The 25,782-nt window shown below is 35.6% G+C and overlaps 1 protein-coding gene across 1 annotated transcript; it reads right to left on the reverse strand.

The window, feature by feature from the left end:
• Positions 1-8,708: 8,708 nt before the first annotated feature.
• LOC137635559 (WD repeat-containing protein 55 homolog) lies at positions 8,709-24,027 on the reverse strand. The gene is made up of 7 exons (XM_068368027.1): positions 23,846-24,027; positions 23,650-23,691; positions 21,382-21,563; positions 20,159-20,570; positions 17,618-17,832; positions 12,164-12,344; positions 8,709-8,951 (listed from the first exon to the last, which is right to left on the reverse strand). Exons 1-7 carry the CDS (start codon positions 23,936-23,938, stop codon positions 8,808-8,810), a joined length of 1,269 nt encoding a protein of 422 aa, XP_068224128.1. The 5' UTR covers positions 23,939-24,027; the 3' UTR covers positions 8,709-8,807.
• Between the last annotated feature and the right edge of the window lie 1,755 nt (positions 24,028-25,782).

Consider the following 25,782-nt stretch of genomic DNA (forward strand, 5'->3'; position numbering starts at 1 on the left):
AGATCAGATGGATGAATATGGTGAGGTAGGATTAGGGAGATACAAGGAACAAAAGTACAGTATTTAGATGGAAAAAGTAGACACAAGTGCCCTCACAAGGGCAGCCGCGACAGTAACTTACTGTATATACATAGATTTTTAGATCAATTAATCTTTAGATTTATTAAAAATATCAAATCTCAATATGTAACAATTCTGAAAAAGAATTTAAGCATTATCTAGGAGGTACCGTAGATTTATCTATGAAATTTGGGCTACATTAATAGCCTGTCCCAAGGGTCTTGGAGGGTCCTCAGTGCCCAAGTTAAACTGAAATAGAACTCAGCAGTTGAACTATGAAGGAAAAGTTAAGAAGTTGAATAGCAAAGCAAATAAAAGAAAGAGGAACCCAGAGGTCAAAACGTGGATGCATTTAGAAGCCAAAGGGACGTTGCATTCACTCGTTTGCGATTGCCTGGAGCATATCTCTAGGCTGCGGCTGTTAGACTATAAGTTATAGCCCACAAGATGTGGTCATAGCTTTGCAGGAGGTACTCAGCCCAAGAGTACATTATTATTTGGCGGTCTATTTAGGAAGTCCTTGGCAAGCTAATGCCAGTTTAGAAAAAAAAAAAAAAAAGCGTACTTGACCCCAAGTGCTATTCGTCCTTTCTTAAATTGCCTTTTTATATATCAAATGCCTTAAGCAGCAACCCCTATGCACTGTATGAAGTATACTAACCACAATAGTCCCTTACAGCACCTTCCACAATGATGCTTTTTCCCTTAATGGCAGTAGACTCTGATGAAGATATTGCATCACTAAATTCTTTTAACAAGAAACTTACCTTGAACATCATTCTCGGGATACATCAAAATTATTGGCCCAGTTTCCCAACAATTTCAGAAGAATTATATGTAGTTTCAATCATTTTTTTTTTCAATTGTTCTACATTCTGTGATACACTGGCTCTTGCGTTGGCAGCCCATAAATCATATTCAAGGGGAAGGGACAAACTTGGCAGCAAGGTTTCATATTTATCTCCAAATACCTCTCATTTGGAGACTTCAATTTTAGGAGAAATCTATTCTTGGGTGAGATAACCATGTCGTCCTGATGGAAGTTCCTTTAGGCAGCTTCCTATTGTATAATATTCCTGTGAGTGATATTACAAGAGAATTACCGTCAGGTATCACGGGTTTCTAACACCCCGAAACGACTATCCTAAGATATCGTGTTTAATCAGGCACACATCAGTAGATAACCATAGATATCTGCACCCGAAACAGACTTAACCTAGTCTAGGAATCTAAGGAGGAGGATAAGTGAGGAGCCGCTACATATCTTCTCCCTTCATAGTACTACTCGTACCTGATAAACTCATTCTAATTTTCGCAGCTTACCTACGCGTTCGTTTCTTTGTCAAGAGCGCATAAAAGAACAACAAAGCTTATATATCTTAAAAACATACAAATACTTTTGCCCTTTTGCAAACATACATTCAACTCTAAAAAATATAATTTCTATATCTTGGTAGAATTCTTAGTATCATTTCTAAGAACACATGTTTTTCTGCACCATGGAGTTACAGGAGAGGTGTTTCTTTAGTTTTGGTACAGATGACAAGAATTTTCAAATTTTAAAATCATACACCAGTACTGTATAGGAGTATACAGTAGACCTCTAAAATCTATCCATAAAAACACTTCCTCGATTTCTCCAATCTGCCCGTCAGCCTTCTGCTGTATTTACGAAATTCAGTTGGGATAATTCTACAATTCAAGTGCATTGGAAATTAGTCCCATACATTCAAATATTCATCTGATCATATGAAATTGAAATGGATGGTGAAAGAACAAAATTACTGCAGGTCAATACTGTAATCAGATGACGGAATGGAGCTGTCAGAAATATTCATTCTATACAAATGGAATGTAATTTAGTGTAGCGTTATAAGTCGTATTTCAAGTCTTGTAATTCTTGACAGTAGAACCTTTATTATGCATGCTTTTCTGATCAGCAGTTGCCATTGTACTTCCATTAATGACATATATTTTACTTTTTTAATTCAATATCAATACATCACCATCCAACAGAGGATTGCAAGCATTGAAATTGATTAGTATAGTAGTAGAAAAGGAGTAAGAAAAGCAATACAGTAATTAAATTCTGAATATTGCTTTCACCAACACAATAACTAAGTGGAAGGAAAGGGGAGCAATTGGTCAAATGTTGGACTAAATTTACATCAATAATAACAGTTCCGTAAGAGGAATTCAGGTTCAGGACAAAGCTGCTAAGTTTTATCTATAATGATAGCAGTACTTGTCTAAATTTACATCAACAGTCACAGTCTGCTAAAAAAATTTCAGGTCCAGGAGATAAAGCTGCAAAGACTTACCTACAATGATAGCAGTAATGTACCCCTATGTACCGGGTCACTGGCAGGAGTGAAAATACAATAATCCAGCCCCGTATTGGATGGATTATTGCATACCATGGTCTGCTGTAAGCACAGGACGATCATTAAATTTTGTCATCGATTAAAAAGGGACAACTTAATAAGCAAGCACAGAATTAGAGGATTTTGATCACAAAGATTACCTTGAGCTGAGAAATATCTGACTTGAATGCAAAACATTAATTAGATTTCTTACCAGATATACTTTTCCTGAGAGAGGAAATAATTTATCATTACCATCATCATTAGCTAAGCTACAACCCTAGTTGGAACAGCAGGATGATATAACCCCAAGGGTACCGACAATGTAAAATAGCCAAGTGAGGAAAGAAAATAAGGAAATAAATAAACTATACGAGAAATAATTAATAATTTAAATCATCTTAAGATAAGTAAGATCTGTCATATATTAACTATGAAGAGAGAGAAAATCATTCACTGCAAGTGCGCATTTTGAAGTTCCACCGATTCAAATGCCTGAATAGGAAGATCATTCCGCAATCTGGTCACAGCTGGAATAAAACTTCTAGATTGTTGTGTATTGTTGAATCTTATGATGGAGGCACAACTGTTAGAATTAACTAAATACCCACCCACAACTACACACAGGAAGGTACAGTCTGGGAAGATTTGAATGCAAAGGATGGTCATTATTATGAAAAATCTTATAGGAATTATTGGGTCCTTTGACTGGCCAAACAGTACTACATTGGATACTTCTTGCTCTCTCGTTACAGCTCATTTAGTCTTTGCCTACACATACACCGAATAGTCTGGCCTATTCTTTCTATATTCTCCTCTGACACCATACACCTGACAACAATAATATTACCAAACAATTCTTCTTCGTTCCAGGAGTTACCTTCTGTATTGTAATTTTTCAGTGGTTACTTTAATCTTGGTAAGGGTAGAAGAGTCTTTAGCTATGATAAGCAGCTCTTCTAGAAGGACACTCAAAAATCAAACCACAGTTCTCTGGTCTTGGACAGTGCCATGGCTTTTGTACCATGGTCTTTCAGTCTTGGGGTAGTTTCTCTTGCTTGAGGGTACACTATTCTATCTTATTTCTCTTCCTCTTGTTTTTTAAAAGTTTTTAGTTTATATATGAACTGTTTATTCTAATGCTGTTACTGATCTTACAATATTTTATTTAATTGTTGATTACTTTATAGTTTCTTTATTTCATTTCCTCACTGGGCTATTTTCCATTAAAGCCCTTGGGCTTATAACACACTGCTTTTCCAGCTAGGGTTGTAGCTTAGCAAGTAATATGATTTCTTTGAAAGGGAAGGAATCTCCTTGTGATATGGAAAACTATGATAGGGGATCTTCTACCCTTCCAGTCTGTGGAGTCAAATTTGATTAAAACAAATTGTTCAGGTTTTTACACCTGAAGTTTCTGTCATGGCCTTAAGTGGCCCCCAAGACGAAGAGATTTTTCAACTTGAGTTACTATAATTTGTTATAATTGAAGAAAATGTAACTAAACTGTTAAGATGAACATAAATAATGTATTTTTGGTAAACCAGTATGACTAGTAATATAAGTTAAAAAGCTTTGGTCTTGCCAAAGAGTACATAACCAATATTTTATGTCCCTTGAGACCAGAACTAAGTGCATAATTGGTCCTCGAAAAGAATAGAGTTTGACACTTTTAGTCGATCACTATTAATTATTATTATTATTATCAATATTACTAAGCTACAACCTTGGTTGGAAAAGCAGGATGCTATAAGCACAAGGGCTCTAAGAGGAAAAAAATAGCCCAGTGAGGAAATACATAAACTACAAAAGTAGTAATGAACAATTAAAATAAAATACTTCAAGAAAAGTTACCACATTAAAACAGATCTTTCTTATATAAACTAAAAAGAGATATGTCAACCTGTTCAACATGACATTCGCTGCAAGTTTGAAATTTTAAAAGCTCCATCGGTTCAACTACCTGATTAGGAAGGTCTTTCCACAACTTACAGTCTGTTTGGCATCTTTAAAATACATTCAGTTCAAACCTCCTACTTATAAATTATTGAAGTTGAGCAAAGCTCACTTTTACAGTGACAATAAAACTTACCAATAGGACATTGACCAATCAGATCATGGTCTGTTAAACAGACAGGCACAAGTAATGTACACTTCAAAGTACTCAATTTGGAAGAAATATTAAGCTTAACTTTATGCCGATACATAAGATTTCATTATATTCAACAAAATGACTGAAATACTGTATATACACATAAAACGCAGACAAAATATTTCCATTTACTTCACTTGTAATTTTATCAACCTTACAACCAAGTGATTTGCTTTGGCTGAAATCAAAAGGAGAGTCCATAACAAACCTGATATTGCTTGAAGAAGATACGGAGGGATCTTGATTATGATGGATCCACAATAATTTGAGAAAAAAAAAAAATTCTCTGCAAAGAGCACATTTTAAGAGTTAACTTTCCCAAAGATAAACTCAAGAATAAAGAAAAAACATCCTCTGCAAAGAACACATTTTAAGAGTTAAGTTTCCCAAAGATAAACTCAAGAATAAAGAAAAAACATCCTCTGCAAAGAACACATTTTAAGAGTAAACTTTCCCATAGATAAACTCAAGAATAAAGAAAAAACATCCTCAGTAAAGAGCGCATTTTAAGAGTTAACTTTCCCAAAGATAAACTCAAGAATAAAGAAAAAACATCCTCAGCAAAGAGCGCATTTTAAGAGTTAACTTTCCCAAAGATAAACTCAAGAATAAAGAAAAAACATCCTCAGCAAAGAGCGCATTTTAAGAGTTAACTTTCCCAAAGATAAACTCAAGAATAAAGAAAAAACATCCTCAGCAAAGAGCGCATTTTAAGAGTTAACTTTCCCAAAGATAAACTCAAGAATAAAGAAAAAACATCCTCTGCAAAGAACACATTTTAAGAGTAAACTTTCCCATAGATAAACTCAAGAATAAAGAAAAAACATCCTCAGCAAAGAGCGCATTTTAAGAGTTAACTTTCCCAAAGATAAACTCAAGAATAAAGAAAAAACATCCTCAGCAAAGAGCGCATTTTAAGAGTTAACTTTCCCAAAGATAAACTCAAGAATAAAGAAAAAACATCCTCTGCAAAGAACACATTTTAAGAGTAAACTTTCCCATAGATAAACTCAAGAATAAAGAAAAAACATCCTCAGCAAAGAGCGCATTTTAAGAGTTAACTTTCCCAAAGATAAACTCAAGAATAAAGAAAAAACATCCTCAGCAAAGAGCGCATTTTAAGAGTTAACTTTCCCAAAGATAAACTCAAGAATAAAGAAAAAACATCCTCAGCAAAGAGCGCATTTTAAGAGTTAACTTTCCCAAAGATAAACTCAAGAATAAAGAAAAAACATCCTCTGCAAAGAACACATTTTAAGAGTAAACTTTCCCATAGATAAACTCAAGAATAAAGAAAAAACATCCTCAGCAAAGAGCGCATTTTAAGAGTTAACTTTCCCAAAGATAAACTCAAGAATAAAGAAAAAACATCCTCTGCAAAGAACACATTTTAAGAGTTAAGTTTCCCAAAGATAAACTCAAGAATAAAGAAAAAACATCCTCTGCAAAGAACACATTTTAAGAGTAAACTTTCCCATAGATAAACTCAAGAATAAAGAAAAAACATCCTCAGCAAAGAGCGCATTTTAAGAGTTAACTTTCCCAAAGATAAACTCAAGAATAAAGAAAAAACATCCTCAGCAAAGAGCGCATTTTAAGAGTTAACTTTCCCAAAGATAAACTCAAGAATAAAGAAAAAACATCCTCTGCAAAGAACACATTTTAAGAGTTAAGTTTCCCAAAGATAAACTCAAGAATAAAGAAAAAACATCCTCTGCAAAGAACACATTTTAAGAGTAAACTTTCCCATAGATAAACTCAAGAATAAAGAAAAAACATCCTCAGCAAAGAGCGCATTTTAAGAGTTAACTTTCCCAAAGATAAACTCAAGAATAAAGAAAAAACATCCTCAGCAAAGAGCGCATTTTAAGAGTTAACTTTCCCAAAGATAAACTCAAGAATAAAGAAAAAACATCCTCTGCAAAGAACACATTTTAAGAGTAAACTTTCCCATAGATAAACTCAAGAATAAAGAAAAAACATCCTCTGCAAAGAACAGTTTAAGAGTTAACCTTCCCAAAGATAAACTCAAGAATAAAGAAAAGTTTGAATGCAACCTCAAGAAAGACCTTTAGAACTCAGATACTTATTGTATATTTTATCATTTTTCTTGAGTGATTTTCAAGTATAATGATTTTGATTTATAATCTTGTAAAACACTTAAGTTCACATCTGTATTTAGGTAATGGGATAATTATGGAAAGAATGTAAATCAATAAAAATTAGTATTTTCATACATACATTTACCAAGGCACTTCCCCCCATTTTGGGGGTAGCCGACATCAAACAAATGAAACAAAAAAGGGGACCTCTCCTTTTTACGTTCCTCCCAGTATTTTCATGATGAGATAAAAAAAAGTTACAACAGATGCTCCAACTTTGACCTGGTATGTTTCATAAATAGATGGCTGGTCCAACTTTATGAGGACCACTGAAATTTCTCCATAAATGATCAGCAACTGAACATCAAATGCTACGGAAAAAATATTGCAGTTAAGACGTAATGATCGCCCAAGTAGTGTACTGACGATAGTTCTCAGTCCTGAGTGATGTACGGTATAAGAACGAAATGGCAAATCCATGTTCTGAATTGGAAACATAGAAGCTGTTACCCATCGTAGATTTTTTGACTCGTCATAAAGGATAGCGTTCAGTAGATGTTACCTGTCGTACATCCTTCAACGCCCCCTAAAGGAGTGTTCAGTAGAACCTGTTACCTGTCGTACATCCTTCAACTCTCCCTAAAGGATAGTGTTCAGTAGATGTTACCTGTCGTACATCCTTCAACTTTCCATAAAGGATAGTGTTCAGTAGAAGCTGTTACCCGTTGTACATCCTTCAACTCACCCTGAAGGATAGTGTTCAGTAGATGTTACCTGTCGTACATCCTTCAACTCTCCATAAAGGATAGTGTTCAATAAAGACATTCTACACTTTCTGATGAAATTCAAGATAGATGCCCTCACACATATGCATAACTGTTAAGATATCCCTCGATTATATAAAAAAAAAAAAAAAAAAAATATATAAATCCAGCATATCCAGTTTTCCAGTGTTTTGAATAGACTACATAATTAACCCTTTTACCCCCAATGGACGTACTGGTACGTTTCACAAAACTCATTCCTTTACCCCCATGGACGTACCGGTACGTTTCACAAAACTCATCCCTTTACCCCCATGGACGTACTGGTATGTTTCACAAAACTCATCCCTTTACCCCCATGGACGTACCGGTACGTCCTTGCAAAAAACGGCTGATTACATTTTTTTTTTGCATATTATAGATAACTTTTTGAGACACTTCAGGCATTTTCCAAATGAATGAGACCAACCTGACCTCTCTATGACAAAAATTAAGGCTGTTAGAGCAATTTAAAAAAATATATATTGCAAAATGTGCTTGAAAAAGAAAACACCAGGGGGTTAAGGGTTGGAAAGTTCCAAATAGCTTGGGGGTAAAAGGGTTAAGGTATGTGCAATTGGAGATGCTATCTCTGTTTAAAAGACCACGATCTTAACCCTTTTACCCCCAGGCTATTTGGAAATTTCCAACCCTTAACCCCCAGGGGATTATTTTTTCCCCAGCACATTTTGCAGTATATTTTGTTTTAAATTGCTCTAACAGCCTTAATTTTTGTCATAGAGAGGTCAGGTTGGTCTCATTCTCTTGGAAAATGCCTGAATTTTCTAAAAAAAAATTATCAATAATATGAAAAAATAAATTTTTATAGCATTTTTTTGCAAGGACGTACCGGTACGTCCATGGGGGTAAAGGGATGGCTTTTGTGAAACGTACCAGTACGTCCTTTGGGGGTAAAAGGGTTAAAGTGTCCAGCTCATAGGTTAGATCTTAACCAAGAGTCTTGATTATTTCTGAATTTGTTCTTGCATACATAGACAATTATGTCCTGACTGCCATTTTAACTACTGAGTGTAAATTGACTTAGGTGTTCTCTAATCCTCTAAAGGTTAGGAAATTGAACACAAATAATGAACTTAATGGTTTTCAAAACTAGTTGGTTTTAGAGGACTTTGAAAGTACACTATACAAACTCTAAATTCTTTAAATAATGAAATTAATGGCTTTTAAAACTATTTGGTTTTAGAGGACTTTGAAAGTACACTATACAAACTCTAAATTCTTTATTCTTTTAACAGAAGATATATTTTGTAAATTACTTTTAGACTGTACCTGTATGTCGTTAGTTAAATAAAAAGGACCGGGAATATTAATCTGTAGTGTGGCTTGGGCCCGCCACTGGGCCCCCTTCATCATCGGATTCCATCTGTTCGGGGATATCCGAAAAGAAATCGCAGCGGTTCCGCCGTTTTGAGGATTCAAGGTTGAATCCCTTGTCGTGCTTCTTGTGGCCCTGAAAAAAACAATGGCATGAAATGCTTACAAATTCAACTCGACACGGCTAATAATTCCCTAACGTCAAGTTTCAAACATAGTGAAGTATAAAATTACCAAAACAACAATACCATTTATAGCATGGAAGGAATTATCAAAATTTTGAAACAAGTGATAACCCTTTTACCCCCAAAGGACGTACTGGTACGTTTCACAAAAGCCATCCCTTTACCCCCATGGACGTACCGGTACGTCCTTGCAAAAAAATGCTATACAAATTTTTTTTTCTTCATATTTTTGAAAATTTTTTGAGAAAATTCAGGCATTTTCCAAGAGAATGAGACCAACCTGACCTTTCTATGACAAAAATTAAGGCTGTTAGAGCAATTTAAAAAAAATATATACTGCAAAATGTGCTGGGAAAAAAATAACCCCCCTGGGGGTTAAGGGTTGGAAATTTCCAAATAGCCTGGGGGTAAAAGAGTTAACAAATTATTAAGTCATGACTGCCAATCCAAAAAGCACTGTATTACAAACCCACCATAATTCTATAAATCATGCATTTTATATTCCCAAAATGCTAAACTATTAAACTTCAAAAGTTCAAAATTGGAGCAAATGTTATGTTGACCAGGCTGACATGAGTATTTTTATAGTTTATATATGACATATCTATTTTGACGCTGTTACTGTTTTTAGAATGATTTACTGTTAATTTGTTCTCATCATCTATTTATTTCCTTATTTCCTTTCCTCACTGGGCTATTTTTCCCTATTGGAGCCCTTGGGCTAATAGCATCTTGTTTTTCCAACTAGGGTTGTAGCTTGGCTAGTAATAATAATAATCATGTAAAAAAAGCATCCAGCATTGCAAGCATATTCAAATCCTAAGGCCATAATCCTTCAATAATTGTTACATGACATACTGTACATTGTACAGTACTAGAAAAACAGATATATATATTTGACCATGGAAAAATGCTGGCTGATAATTATAGTTTACCAAAAGACATGACAACAAAGGTACACCAGCACTTAGGATGTGGAAGCATCTACTGTACATTCAAAGTAAGTAAAGGTTACTTTGAACCACAAGGTTTAAAGGTTTAAAGGTCGCTCATGAATGGCAGAGGCAAGGGAAAGTGACATTGCCCTAGCAATTAGGACAATGCCCTAGAGACTGACCATATGTAATATGATCAGTGCCCAAGCCTCCTCTCCACCCAAGCTACGATCAGGGAGGGCCAGGCAGTGGCTACTGATGACTCAGCAGATAGACCTATAGGCTCCCCCAAACACCCCCAACCTTAGCTCACAAGGATGGTAAGGTTCCTGACACTAATGGCACTAACGAGTCTGAGCGGGACTCGAACCCCCGACTGGCAAACACCAGGCAGAGACGTTACCTATCAGGCCACAGCAACCCAAAAAGATGCCAGTTATTATTATTATTATTATTATTATTATTATTACTAGCTAAGCTACAACCCTAGTTAGAAAAGCAAGATGCTATAAGCCCAAGGACTCCAACAGGGTAAAATAGCCCAGTGAGGAAAGGAATAAGGAAATAAACAAACGACCTGAGAAATAATGAACAATTCAAATAAAATATTATAAAAACAGTAATAAAATTTAAAAAGATACTTCATATATAAACTATATAAAAAAACTTATGTCAGCCTGTTCAAAATAAAAAGATTTGCTACAAGTTTGAACTTTTGAAGTTCTCCCGAAAATGTATTAAAGAGCCCTAGAAACCTTCATATGAAAATGAAAAATACAAAAAGGCCGAAAGGCAAGAGAAGACTGTTCTATGACTGAATTTCAGCTTGATTTTACTAGTTCCCTTGCTATATTTATAGTACAAGTGTGGCGAGAAGACCTACTACTGTAATAATATAAGTGGACATTCAGATTACTAAAACGTAAGACTGGCATTCAGATTTTACAATACACAGCTGGTGAGAGAATTAATGAAGAACACTTCCTAAAAATAACTGGAGAAAAGTAGGGCGAGATTTACTACAGTAATAATGTAAGTGGGCTTTCAGATAACTAAAACGTAAGACTGGCATTCAGACTTTATAATGCACAGCTGGTAAGAGTCAATGAAGAACACTTCCTAATAATAAATGGAGAGCAAAAGAACCTACTTATAGTGTTGGCAATGAGGTTTGAAAAAGGATGAATTGAATTTTTAATTAAATCACGTTGCCCAGAAGGTTACCACTTACAAGTGGCACACACTGCACGATAATAGAGATTCTCTGAAACATCTCTTCTCAGGATTAGATTGGATTTATGAATTTAGTTTATACAGCCCAATGCTGGGGCTTGTGAAGCCCTTCAGTACCCAAATGCAACTGGGGAAAACCCCTTCAGTTATCATCATCATTTCTAGCTAAGCTACAACCATAGTTGGAAAAGCAGAATGCTTGCAAGCCCAAGTCTTCCAACAGGGAAAATAACAAGAAAGAAAGGAAATAAAGAAATAAACTATATATGAAAAGTAATGAATAAAAAATATTTTCTTAAAATCAGTAGCAACGTTAAAATATATCTGTCATTTATAAACTCTGAAGAAGAACTTTTGTTAATCTCATCATAAAAATCTTCACTGTAAGTTTGAACTTCCGAAGTTCACAGAATCAACTACCAGATTAGAAAGTTCATTCCATAATCTGGTAATACCTGGAATGAAATTTCTAGAATACTGTGTAGTGTTAAGTCTTTTGATGAACAATTAGTATTCCTATGAGATAAAAGTTTAGAGTTGGAAGACCCAGGCCTACTTGGCTGAGGGTTATGAACCGTGAAGTAGGAGATGATAAAAGGAGAAGTATTGATTAAAAGCTCAAGATAGAGATGACTGGAAAAATGTAACCTAGGCCCTTTGCGTTAATAGGGAGGAAGATATACATCCATATTTTCAGATAGATAGCCAGATTTCAGTAGGAAAAATAGCAAAATTTCAGGATGAAACATTAGATTTCAGGATGAAAAACCGCCTATTTTGGGATGATAAATAGCCAAATTTCAAGATGTTATATAGCCAAATTTTAGAGTAATATAACAAACTTGTCAGAGGGTTTGTATCTACGTCGGAACAAAACTAGAAGACAAACAGCTAGGTTTCTGGATGATAAATAGCCATATTTTAGGACAGTTTGCCATACTTAAAACAGACAGATATCTATAACTATGATGATTACTTTAAAAAATTATACTTACCTTCAATGTACCATCCACTTCGACATCATACAGGTAACTGATGTTCCAAAAACGTATCACGTCATCCATGGCACAGGAAGCCAAAAAGATGCCGTCATTTGAGACCGATATATTTTCAACACCGAATCTCTTGTGCTGCCCAACAATGCCGACAAATCTATGAGCGTAGAGATGCACAGCTCTGAGGGGAGGAAAATCGAATATGTTTACAATTACAGGTCATCTTATGTCCCAAGAATTTACTCCAATGAAAATTAAACTTATAAAACATAATCTTAACCCTTTTACCCCCAATGGATATACTGGTACGTTTCACAAAACTCATCCCTTTACCCCCATGGACATACCAGTGCGTCCTTGCAAAAAACTGCTATTTACATTTTTTTTTGCATATTTTTGATAACTTTATGAGAAACTTCAGACCTTTTCCAAAAGAAGGAGACCAACCTGACCTCTCTATGATGAAAATTAAGGTTGTTAGAGTAATTTAACCCTGGATAGGTACGGTCCTCGGACACCCCTTTAAGGGTATACTCGGACGCGAACGACCCCGACGCCAAAAAAAATTCTTGAAAAATCAGTTTTTGTAGTAACTTCCTTTTTTCTTTTGCCAAAAAAAACTTCAATGAATGCTTAAAACAACTGTAAAGATAAATACTACTCATCTGCAGAAAAACTATTTATTATAAATATTTTAAAAAAATAAGTAGAAAAAAAAAAGACCTGACATAAAAATTCATAAAAAAAAAGTTTATACATATATACACAAATCCTTTTAGGAATTGATTCTTGAATGTTTAGGACACATCTTGATGTATTTTGGATGAAGTCAGACCCATGGAGGTGAAGATCTGAAATGAGAAAAAAAGGGTAACTTTTTTCAGCCAAAAAAAATTGTCCAAATTTCATGAATTTTTTTGGGTACCCAAATGAAATAGGAAGTGGCTAATTTTTTTAGGGAATAAACATATGTTATCCTAAAATAGAAATATGTAAAAAAATCTTCATTATTTTGTAAATTACATTTATATCAGGGGCCATATCTAAAGGTAATTTTTTGAGTACTTGGAAATTTCGTAAAAAAATACATATATTTAATATATAATATGATATTTATGCAGGTAAAAATATACCAAAATATCACAAATTCTATAGGGAACAAGAATATATATAGATAGGGCAGCTTACGCTTCGGATATGTCCACAAAATGGCCGCCAACCACACTGACTCAGACTCCCTAATCTGCCACTTGAAATGTAGGAAGGGTATGTCAATTTCAAGGTGTTATTTACTAATCTAATTATTATTGGATATGCATAAAAATTGTATGGTGGGTTGCTGGATAATTGTCGATTATTTTACGACTATAAAATTAAAATTCTGACCCAAAAAAATTTTTTTGAAGGGAAATAAAATCGAAAAAAAAAATGTAAAACAATATTTTAGCTAAAAAAATTTGATGATATTCAATAAAAAAAAAAGTAAACAAAATTTTCCGACAAATAAACATCTAGAGGAATCATTACTCTGTGATAGTTCCTTAGTACGTAGTAATTTTGAAAGAATTGGGAAAAAACGAAAAAATGGCACATACCTATATATACGCCATATCTGGCTAAAAAAAAGATAGGCATGGGTAGCCAGATCATCTAGAAACACTTTCCAACACTATAAAAATATAAGTTTTGCGACACTACTTGCCAATTCCTTACGGTAACATGACTAAGCAAAAAAATGCAAAACAAATAAAAAGGGGCACTCGTGGAAAAATGGCCATTCTAATATACGGCATTTCAGAAAAAAAAAATTTCAGCCACGTGCTAGGCAAACCATCAAGGCATATTTTCCGACAAATAAACATATAAATGAAATATTACTCTGTGATAGTTCCTTAGTACGTAGTAATTTTGAAAGAAATGGGAAAAAACGAAAAAATGGCAATCACAGGAAAATCGAACACATACTTATATATACGCCATATCTGGCTAAAAAAAAAATAGGCATGGGTAGCCAGATCATCTAGAAACACTTTCCAACACTATAAAAATATAAGTTTTGCGACACTACTTGCCAATTCCTTACGGTAACATGACTAAGCAAAAAAATGCAAAACAAATAAAAAGGGGCACTCGCGGAAAAATGCCCAACATTCTAATATACGGCATCTCAGATAAAAAAAAAGACATGCACGTGTTAGCCCAACCATCAAGGCACACTTTCTAACACAAACATGAAAAAAAAATCAATAATATACGGCAATTCCTTACTACGTAGTAAATTTTTACAAATATTGAAAAAAAAACAGAAATTGGCAACCGCAGTTAAATACCCAATATATCAATAACTACGTCGTATCTGACAAAAACAAAATCACGCATGGGTAGCCAGATCATCTAGACACACTTTCCAACATTAAAAAAGCAAAAGTTTTACGACACTATTCCGCAATATCTTACGGAAAAATGACTTGGCAAAAAAATTTAAAAAAAATTAAAAAGGGACACTCGCGGTAAAATGCCCGACATTCTAATAAACGACATCTCAGATAAAAAAAAAGACATGCACGTGTTAGCCCAACCATCAAGGCACACTTTCTAACACATAAACATGAAAAAAAAATCAATAATATACGGCAATTCCTTACTACGTAGTAATTTTTACAAATATTGAAAAAAAAACAGAAATTGGTAACCGCAGTTAAATACCCAATATACCAATAACTACGTCGTATCTGACAAAAACAAAGTCATGCATGGGTAGCCAGATCATCTAGACACACTTTCCAACACTAAACAAGCAAAAGTTTTACGACACTATTTGGCAATATCTTACGGAAAAATGACTTGGCAAAAAAATGAAAAAAAATGAAAAAGGGGCACTCGCGGTAAAATGGTCCTCGTGGTGATGAACGACATTTTAACTAAAAAAAAAAACATGCACATGGTAGCCAAACAATCCACCAAGACTTTCCACAACTGATAACCTATACAAGTTGCACCATTCTACGACAATTTCATAATACGTAATAACTTTGATAATTATGCAAACTACCTCAGAAGGGTAAACTCGGACGCGAACGACCCCGACACGTCTCAGAAATCGGGGAAGGAGTACAGCTACAGCAATGCACATCTGGACACTACTAGAGCGTGTAGGGGAGACACCTCCTGCAGGTCGATCACCCACAAATTCAGTCACAGGGGTGAGTCACGTGAGAAAAACCTGTTTTTTTTTGACGCTCGGGGTCGCAAACGACCCACCGTACCTATCCAGGGTTAAAAAATATATATTGCAAAATGTGCTTGAAAAAAAAAAACGCCTGGGGGTTAAGGGTTGAAAAGTTCCAAATAGCCTGGGGGTAAAAGGGTTAACAAAACAACCTGTATTTCCATACATTCATAGACATAAAATTAAAGGTTTCATAATTCAAATTTTTTTCTTATAAGATAAGCTATTACATCTTAAAGTTGCAAGATGAGTTATGAGTTCTCTTAACCATCTGCTCAAAGTCTAAATCCACTGGATTGAAAAATTATCGGTGCCAATTTGTATGACTACTGATATCCCCTTACGAATATATGGCATATGGTAGTGTTTCAACGATGGCTTCGAGCATTGACTGTGATGTTTCCATCACAACTGACAGACATATGCTCCTGTTATCCGACATTAACTTTCAGTTTCAGTATACAGTAACTACATTCGGTCCTTTCGAAGCACCCACAGCCAGGCATACTAACCCTTCCCTCCCATGACACCTGCGCTTAAATGAATTCTTTCAGTACATATCAAATCCCTTAGCACCAATAGTTTTACAATCCAGTGTACCTATATAAGCCAAAAGGTTCCAACAGTGAAAAATAGCCCAGTGGTGAAAGAAAATTAAGAAATAAATAAAACTACTGCTTTTCCAACTAGGGATATAGTTTAGCTTGTAATAATAATAATAATAATAATAATAATAATAATAATAATAACAATAATAAAATATATACTATATTCACAATAATATTTGAGGTATAAAATATGCTCAAGTAGTACCTAGTGGATCATCTACGCCATTCAGTGACAGTTAGCATTCTGTAGGAATTAGCATTGGCTAAAAGCGAAGTGAAATACAGATGATGTAGATTAAGGTAAGCTTTGGAGAACATAATATGATCTCGTCTCTTTCAACTTTCTTCAGGTCCAAAATGTTTTTAAGACTTCGGTCCAACATGTTTTCAAGACTAGGAGTCTAATTCAATTTTTGATCAACCGTTCACTAAAATTAGGTGAAGGCAGTTCAGTAGAGAATAGATTGTTGTCCAATAAGAGACGTACAGCCTCGTTAGTGCCATTAGTGTCTGCAACCTTACCATCCTTGTGAGCTAAGGTTGGGGGGTTTGGGGGAGCCTATAGGTCTATCTGCCGAGTCATCAGCAGCCACTGCCTGGCCCTCCCTGGTCCTAGCTTGGGTGGAGAGGAGGCTTGGGCGCTGATCATATAATATATGGTCAGTCTCTAGGGCATTGTCCTGATTGCTAGGGCAATGTCACTGTCCCTTGCCTTTGCCATTCATGAGCGACCTTTAAACCTTTAAAGTGATGTAGTGTCCCTACTTTGTTCTGGGGGCTGAGGGTTCATAATCGCTTGCTATTCAAAAAGGCTTGGACATTCCTTGTTAAAATTTGATTACAGAAGTGCACAAGGAATTAGATCCAAAAATCAATGCTTGAGAGTGAATGTAAATATTAGGAGTGTAGCACATACTGATTTTTTTTTTGGAAATTGTTCTCTGGAAAGTTTCAAGCAGCATAAAGGCGTATTAAGTATGTATATACAAGATATTAACTTGAAGCCAATCTACACTACAGTAATTCATTCTTATTTACTTTAGTAAACAACCTGGAACTCCGTATTTCAAACCATAGTTTGAATGGTTTATCATAATATTCTAGACTAGCAACCTAAGCCTTACTTGTGCTTAAAATTATCCTTCCCTTTCCTTCAATTGAGTCCCACCTCCAACAGTGTGTGGTAGTCAACAATATGAACATCAGTGGAGATTCATGGAAATAATTGGACTTTTAATAATGACATTTTTTATTTCCATAGTTAACTAAAGTTCAAATACATGTCCATCCTCCCCACCATTGACCCATAGTATCAAGAAAAGGGATAGTGAGAACTTCAAAACTGAAGAATAGATTAACAAAGGTTTTCAGGAAAATGGAAAAATTTTAAATTGTATTATCATCTGATCACCCAATCTTTTTTTACACTGACGGCCTGATTTTTCTGGCTTATGGATTCAACAACGATACACTTTAATACCAAGAATGTTCAACTTGTAGTAAAAGATATATGCAGAGGCACAGAGAAACATTGAAACAAATACCGTACGCATTCGACACGTCAATTGCGGACGACCACACGTACACCGGAAAAGAACTCAAACTGCAGATCATTACCTGATGTTTCCATCTTCACATCCTGTCACCAGCATCCTGTCGCCGATTGGAACGAGGCAGTTAATCTGTCCGGGATGGCCGGCATACCGATCGATGTGAAAGCCGAAGTCTCCCCACTTGAAGATGAACATGACCCCTTCGCCGGATCCCACCACAAGGCGGGAATCGTCGCGGACGAGGGTCATGGCAGTTAGCTCGCTTTCGTACATTTCTGACTGAAAAGAAAAATTTTTATGAATACGTACATACATATACCAAGACACTTCCCCCAATTTTAGGGGGTAGCCCACATCAAACAAATGAAAAAAGGGGACCTTTCCTCTCTCACATTCCTCCCAGCCTGACAAGCTTCATAAGTGGTGGATAAAATGAATTTACGAATAAAAATAATTTATATTGACAACACAGAAGACAAATCATTATTTCAAGTGATTATCTATACAGAAGGTACTCATTCGTCATACAAACACAAATCAAAATGAAAATAACAAAGATAAGATAAAGAAATACTGAAATGAAACAGTATACCATTCAATACAGTAAGCAAACAAACATTTGTAATAACCTGATATCTATTTCATTTGAAACCCGACTATTTGTTGACTTTTGTAGCTGAAAATCATAGGCATGGGATTCAGGTTAGGCCTACCCTAAGACAAAATTTTACAAAATTCTGACTTACAGCTTCATGATCATAAACTCTCTAAGCAACAGATCTTAACTATTTATAGTTATTCCAAGTCAAATCTGATCTGTTGCCTTTCCAAAGATGATAGGCTTCCCGTTTCTCCAAATACTGTATTTGCACCAGTCCATTTTCACCATGATAATCAGTTGGTTAGTTTGTAAAGCATAGTTGTATAATGTAGTTTCCTCACTATCACTCATGATTACCATACTTTCAAATAGTGATATGATACAAAAGTTTGTTTATATGAACTAGCATATTCTGTAGTGCATCACACTTAGTATTCCCTCAAAAATGACGGCAGATTGCCTACATGTATCCTAACCACCAACTGAGAGCGCAATTTATCAAGATCTGTTTGTCCATAACCCTAATTTGTTGTCTTTTTTTATTTCCCATCCAAATACAAAGGTATTCATTCTTCCAAATAACTTTGGCATTTTGAATTATGCTTTATTATCATATGCTAATTTTCCATGTTTTGTTTTTTATAATCAGGGTATCCATCATTCTTGATTTTGTGACTGGTACCATAATCTATTAATCATGAAGTCTGCCTATTCTCCTTGAAAATAGAAATATTCTCAGCCTCATTACAGGACCACTCAGTGACAACAACTAAAACAAGGCTATCAAACAGTCAGTGACATAAGGACACTGTTGTCATGAAAGTTCATAATCAAATATGCAACAGAATTTATCAGAGATATAATAGAGGAAGATGGGAGAAGTACAAGAGAAAGGCCAAGGTTTGGGTAGATGGATGGAGTGAAGTAAGCTTTGGGTGATAGGAGGATACATGTGAGAGATTCAAGAGAGCATGCTAGAAATAGGAACGAATGGCGAGCGACTGTGTCGCAGTTCCGGTGGGGCCTGCTGCTTCCTTCGGTCGCCTTGGATGACCGCGTAGGTAGCAGCAGTAGGGGATTCAGCGTTGTAAAGCTTCATCTGTGGTGGATGACGGGGGAGGGTGGGCTGTGGCACCCTAGCAGTACCAGCCGAACTCGGTCGAGTCCCTTGTCAGACTGGGAGGAACATAGAGAGGAAAGGTCCCCTTTTTTTCATTCTTTTGATGTTGGCTACCCCCAAAATTGGGGGAAGTGCCTTGGTATATGTATGTATAATAGACTACAGTATTACTAATCATGATCATTCATTTACCACTTATTAGGGCCATTTCCCAAACTATTAAAAAGACGATACAAAAGAATAAATGTAACCCTTCTCAAAAAATGAAAGGAGACCGTATCACAGTACTAGACGAGCAGATATGCACCTTGTGGGACTGCTCTGACGGCTCAATAAGCCACCCGACCAACCTCCTTCATATTTCTGGCTGATTTCTAAACCTACAGGAGTGGGAGTTTTAGTTCTATTGCATAACAAAACGAGTGCAGGTGCTGCCCAGCCTTCAGGGAAGGTTGGCCTAGATAGAGCAAACATCTTTTTTCCAGAATATAGAAATACATTGGTAAAACCAATAGTCATTTCGGTACATAAGGCATCTTGTAATTAATAGGTTGTCATAAACAAATTGTAGTTTCAAGTCCAGCACTAGAATTTGTATCTGCATTTAGACACCCAAAAGGAAGAAACTGTTCAGCTTAAAACGATTATTATGGCTACTGTATCTGTGTTTTTTGGTTTTAACTCTATGTATATACTGTTCAGTCAATATTTCTTAAGAACCCTGATTATGTACCTAAAGGTATTTTAGACATCTTATTTGTCCGCATAATTTGGAAAATATGTACAGTATCCTTTTACATGATGCTTTAGACTAATTTATTAAAAATAATTGGAAATAAATTATTATTATCATACACCAAAACATAACGCATACAAGACCTTACCTGGGCCTCCAGCCGCCTTGCCCGTACGTTGATGCCCGACAGCGACCCGTCACAGAGGGACGCTGCTAAGTACTTTTTGTCGCCATACAGAGAATGGACCGTCTGTTCGCCGCATTTGTAACTGAATATAGACCTGTCTTTTCTTAAATCCCACAGCTTGACGACACCGTCGTCGTCCCCTGTGGCACATATATTTTCGTCGATTTCCACGAAGCTGTATATGCTAGCTTCGTGAGCTTCTTTGTAGTGTGACTTCAAGGAAGAGTTTTGTATGTCTACTATAGCTAACGACTGGTCCTTACTGACACTGTAGAGAACTTTGCCGTCGGAACTATAGCACACGGTGCGGCACGGTTTGTCGTGGTGGGAGAACCTCGTCACTTCTTCTGTTGAGTCTCGACTGTACCGATATCTAAAATATAAACAGTAGAATAATCCAAACTGTAAAATAATGACTTACTAATTAATACAACTGATATAGCAACAAATTATTTACTTTATCTTGAACATAAAACTTTACTGGTTTATTAAAAATCAACATTTATAAGTATAATAATTAACCTCTCATGAAGCAGTGACTTTAAGCCCCATTTATGCATCATTAAACCACTTTTAAACTTCATAGGACCTATCAAACAAACTGCATTTTATTTAGTATTATTATCACAGTTGTTACTATCATCATCATCATTATTACCGGCTATACTACAACCCTAGTTGGAAAAACAGGATGCTATAAGGCCAAGGAACACAACTAGAAAAAATAGCCCAATGAGAAAAGTAAATAAGGAAATAAACTACAAGTAATGAATAATCAATATATAATATTTTAAGATCATTGACAATGCATTAACAATGTTAAAATAGATTTGTTATATATAAACTACAGTATAAAGAGAGACTCATGTCAGCCTGTTCAACATAAAGTGTAAATAAGGAAATAAACTACAAGTAATGAATAATCAATATATAATATTTAAAGATCATTAACAATGTTAAAATAGATCTGTTATATATAAACTACAGTATAAAGAGAGACTCATGTCAGCCTGTTCAACATAAAAACATTCGCTGGATGTATGAACTACTGGTTTCACAGATTCAACTGCCAGATTAGGAAGATCATTCCACAATCTAGTCATAGTTAACCTATACATCCCAGGAACACAGATGTTATAAAGGAAAATACTAGTAATATTCCTCCCAAAGACCACATTACTTACATAATGATTTCTCCATCCATGGTGGCAGCCGACAGCAGTTCCAGCTCGGGATGAAAGCATATGTCGACTGCGCTAGAATCGCAAACAATGTCTGGGGGATGGTCCCTGTGTGCTTCGATTGAAGGTTTGATACCAAAGACCTCCTCGATGGTGGTGTCGGGCACTGACGAGTCGCTGTCGCTCTGCGGGTATAGCATAGTTCCCCAAGTGATTACACGATACTAACAGCATTTCAGCGGCTTCAAATGACTGAAGCATCTAGATGCATCACTAAAACCAGTAAGATTATTCATGCTTCCCTCACAGGGTTACAATTTGCATTAATTTTATCCAACCAAAATTAAAACTTTATTAAGAAGTATTTCTTTAAACCAACAAGTTACAGCAATGAATTACATTTCAAGGAAATGAGCCTGAATGTCATTTCCTTGCATATCAAAACGTTACATAACGCTATACGAAAAATAAAGAGGCAGAACCAGGAAACACATGTAAACCAAATAAATATAGTTATGAAAAAACCAAAACTATAAAAATCAAATATTTGAATACAGATCATTACCAATAATTCTTAAGATATAACGATGACAAAACTTAGTAATGTTCTCAATAAATGTGAATGCTACTATTATTGCTTCTAATGTAAACAAGTGTGAATATGTAAATAAAAATATTCTTAAAAAGTAATTTGTATTTTTCCTAGCAACAAAATAGTCCTTTAAATGGGGAATATTTTCAGAGGTACTGGAACAATCATTAACCCTTTTACCCCCAGGCTATTTGGAACTTTCCAACCCTTAACCCCAAGGGGTTATCTTTTTTTTTCAAGCTCATTTTGCAGTATATTTTTTTTAAAATTGCGTTAACAGCGTTAATTTTCGTCATCGAGAGGTCAGGTTGGTCTCATTCTCTTGGAAAATGCCTGAAGTTTCTCAAAAAAATGATCAAAAATATGCAAAAATAAATGTAAATAGCAGTTTTTTGCAAGGACGTACCGGTACGTCCATGGGGGTAAAGGGATGAGTTTTGTGAAACGTACCAGTACGTCCTTTGGGGGTAAAAGGGTTAAATTCATTAACAAGATAGCAGAGGTGATTACACACGCCCATCTTCCCATCAGACTTCGCTCTGATAGGAGTGTTTGAAGTGGAAAGTTTAACTTTAAAGGATGCACGTTTGTACAGCTAGGAAAAATAGAAGTTATTTATTTCTTATTGGTTCCTACTAAAATAGAAACCTTTTGTTCTTTAAAATAGAGAGACTCACATATTGGTGGTAGAAGGTCCCGCTGGAACCAAACTGATTGGCTTTTCTCTTCCCTGATATATGCCAATCTCTTGGTACCCTACAGGAGCCAGGGAGTTGACTCCAGCAACTCCCTAGAAGCCCATCATGGGAATGAATAGGCTTAGCTTCTACTTGGTTATGTACCTGGTACTCAGTTAATGAAGGAATCCTTCTAAGCCAAAGGGGAGATACAGTTAGGAAGGAATCACCTGGTGCATAATGACCAATTGGTTTGGTATTCATTTCACCATACTTCTTACAGATCTGGTCTAATAACAATGGAGCTAAGAAGTGTAGCTTACCACTTTCAATGTCATATGAAGCCTGCAAAGGTATAATCTCTTCACCCGCAGTAGATGGCAAGGATGGAAGCAACAGAAGCACCAGTCATTCTACCTTTCATCCAGACTTACACTGACACATTACCAAAGACAAGATGTTTTCTATCGTGTCAGAGTTAGGCTACAACTACTTGAGCGGCCTCCATGGGGTCAAGAACAAACTTATCCCAAACTTCTGGCTTCATCACTTGGAGGACTGCTAGATTTTTACCCAAAGTGAGACAGATATCCTGGACTTTGCGAGCTCTCGTCAGAGTCGGTACCTCGACCTCTCAATGGTCGAGGCATACGCTCTATTAATCATTTCACGAATGCATAAAGTGTGTTCTTCGACACCGCCTTCTTGGTTCTATCTGAGATATCGAGTCCTCTCCAGGTAACACTGCAGAGCCCTCACGAGACACAAAAACATCTCCTCTCAGTAAACACCCTATGCTTCATTCAATACGGAATGGAAGTAGTTACGTGCAGACAGGTTTTGGGTTTTTGCTACAATTTCAAGCACAATACCAATATTAACCAAAGCCACATAAACCTTCATCAGGACCTACCAATCACATATTTATACCTACTTATGTTATCACCAAGTACTGTAAAACTATTGAAATCAAGAACGTCTCAAAAAATATTAAGTACTTACATCTGATTCATTTACTGTTAGGTCTGCTTCACTGAGGGCATCCTGAAAAGAACAAAAGAAAAGAATTTATAAAAATATGTCGATGACTGGTGCTGAGTTAAACTTCTGAACAACAGCGAGACAATTATTATCAATCATCCAAAAGAAAGACAGAAGGCCACTCTTCAATATTCAATCAGCCACAAAGTCAACGTACTTCGATATCGGGTCCGTTTGATCCGATGGAAGAATTGTCTTCTTCGACTCCGTTCTCTTCCTCGCCCGACTCCATACCTTGGATGGCCACCATTGGAAAGAGAATGCCTCCCGGTGGAATTTCTTCGTCGGAATCATCGGATTCTGGGGGATCTTCCTGGAAATCAAATAAACCGCATTAAACAAATTTAAAGGAAACGTTGGAATGTTCAGCAATCGTCTCATGATGTGCTTTCAATCCCCTTCCAAAACAGAGCTACAGATCATGGTAAAATGTATGATATAAAAGATTTAAGCTCTCAAAGATTCAGACTGGAAAATCAAAATGAAAAAGTTAAAGCATTGGTGATCTTCAAAGAGTACAAGCCCAAAATCTATTCATAGGCTTCAAGTTTCTTTCAAGCTGTGCATTAAAGATACACTGATAACTCGCTGATATGATTTACATTACACCGTATTCATATACCAAATCAAACTTGTTATATACGAAACAGAGGAATCTAAATTATAACCCGTAATTTTCAGTAATCGTCTAGTGATGTGCTTTCGATCCCATGCCAAAACAACGATAATGATCATGGTAAAATGTATATATGAAAGATTTAAGCTTTGAAAGAATCAGATTGGTCAATCAAAATTAAAAAGTAGAAGCATTGGCGAACTTAATAAAGTACCAGCATGGAATTTTATTTCTAAATTTTATTTTAAATTTAAGCTATATATGAAAGCTATACTGATAACTTGCTAATATGCTTTGCAATATACTGCCTCCATATACCAAATCAAACTTAGTTACAAAAATATGGAATCGACACTGTAACCGGTAATTTTCAACATGGAAATATGGGTCAAAATAGAAATAAATTAGGAATGTACCGTACATTACTTTATACAAATACAACTTACTATACAACTGTATTTTACATTTTACTGTATATATAATTTGTGACAAAGCAAGGACAACAAACAAGTTTTTTGTTTGTATATGTGACGCACTCTTGGCCAAAATAAATTATCCTATTTCATTTCATATTTAGGCCACAACACAGGGTTTTTTCCTTCTTATACTTAAATTAAACATAAGGTACAGGTTACTTTTATATCTATAAATAGAGTATATATTATTTAGTAACATACTCTAATATTTCAGCCAAACGAAGAGGATTTCCTTCTATGACAACCCTTGTTACCACTGACAAGTACTTTAACCATGAAATTGGGGACTGCGGCCCACTCATTATATGGTGCTAAATAATTTCCAATGAACATCGCTGCCCTATCAAGTTCATTATTTGTATAAACTATCAGGAAACAATGGAATACTGTATGGGACTTTAAAACTTATAATTCAATTTCAAAGCATTTCTGATGTGTCCCGCTAGAGTTTTTCCATGTTCTATCATTGTCTCTACTAATTCCCCTAATGTGAGATGGGACACAAAAAACCAACTGTGAATGCTCTATGTGACATCTCTGTCGAGTTACCTAACAACACTTCATTTTTACCATTCTAAGTGTCAAAAATACCATATATACTGGACATCCTTTCTAAAAACCATATATACACGAGTTATTCTAAATTCGAAATTAGGGTTTTCATATGGATTTCAACATAAAAAAGGCAACCCCTTACAATGCCCTACCTTTGGATATCAGTAACAGGAGACCTCAGTGGGAAACTAGTCTCAGAGTAAAGATGAATTTGTCCTTTATGGATACTGATAAAAAAGTTAAGATTTATGGCACTATACAGTAGGTCAGGTTCAGCATGCCTGGTCAAAAACTCTGCAGGATCCGAGCTAGGAGATACCAATATCCAAATAGTTTAAGATTAAGGAATGTTACATTACCTCATTTACAGTGCCCCCGAGTTAAGTTAGGTTAGGTAGGGAGGGCATTCAACACCAGCTCAGATGAGGTAGGATGTACCACATTCCG

This window comes from Palaemon carinicauda, unplaced genomic scaffold (genome assembly GCF_036898095.1).
Source record: "Palaemon carinicauda isolate YSFRI2023 unplaced genomic scaffold, ASM3689809v2 scaffold140, whole genome shotgun sequence".
Lineage (NCBI taxonomy): Eukaryota > Metazoa > Arthropoda > Malacostraca > Decapoda > Palaemonidae > Palaemon > Palaemon carinicauda.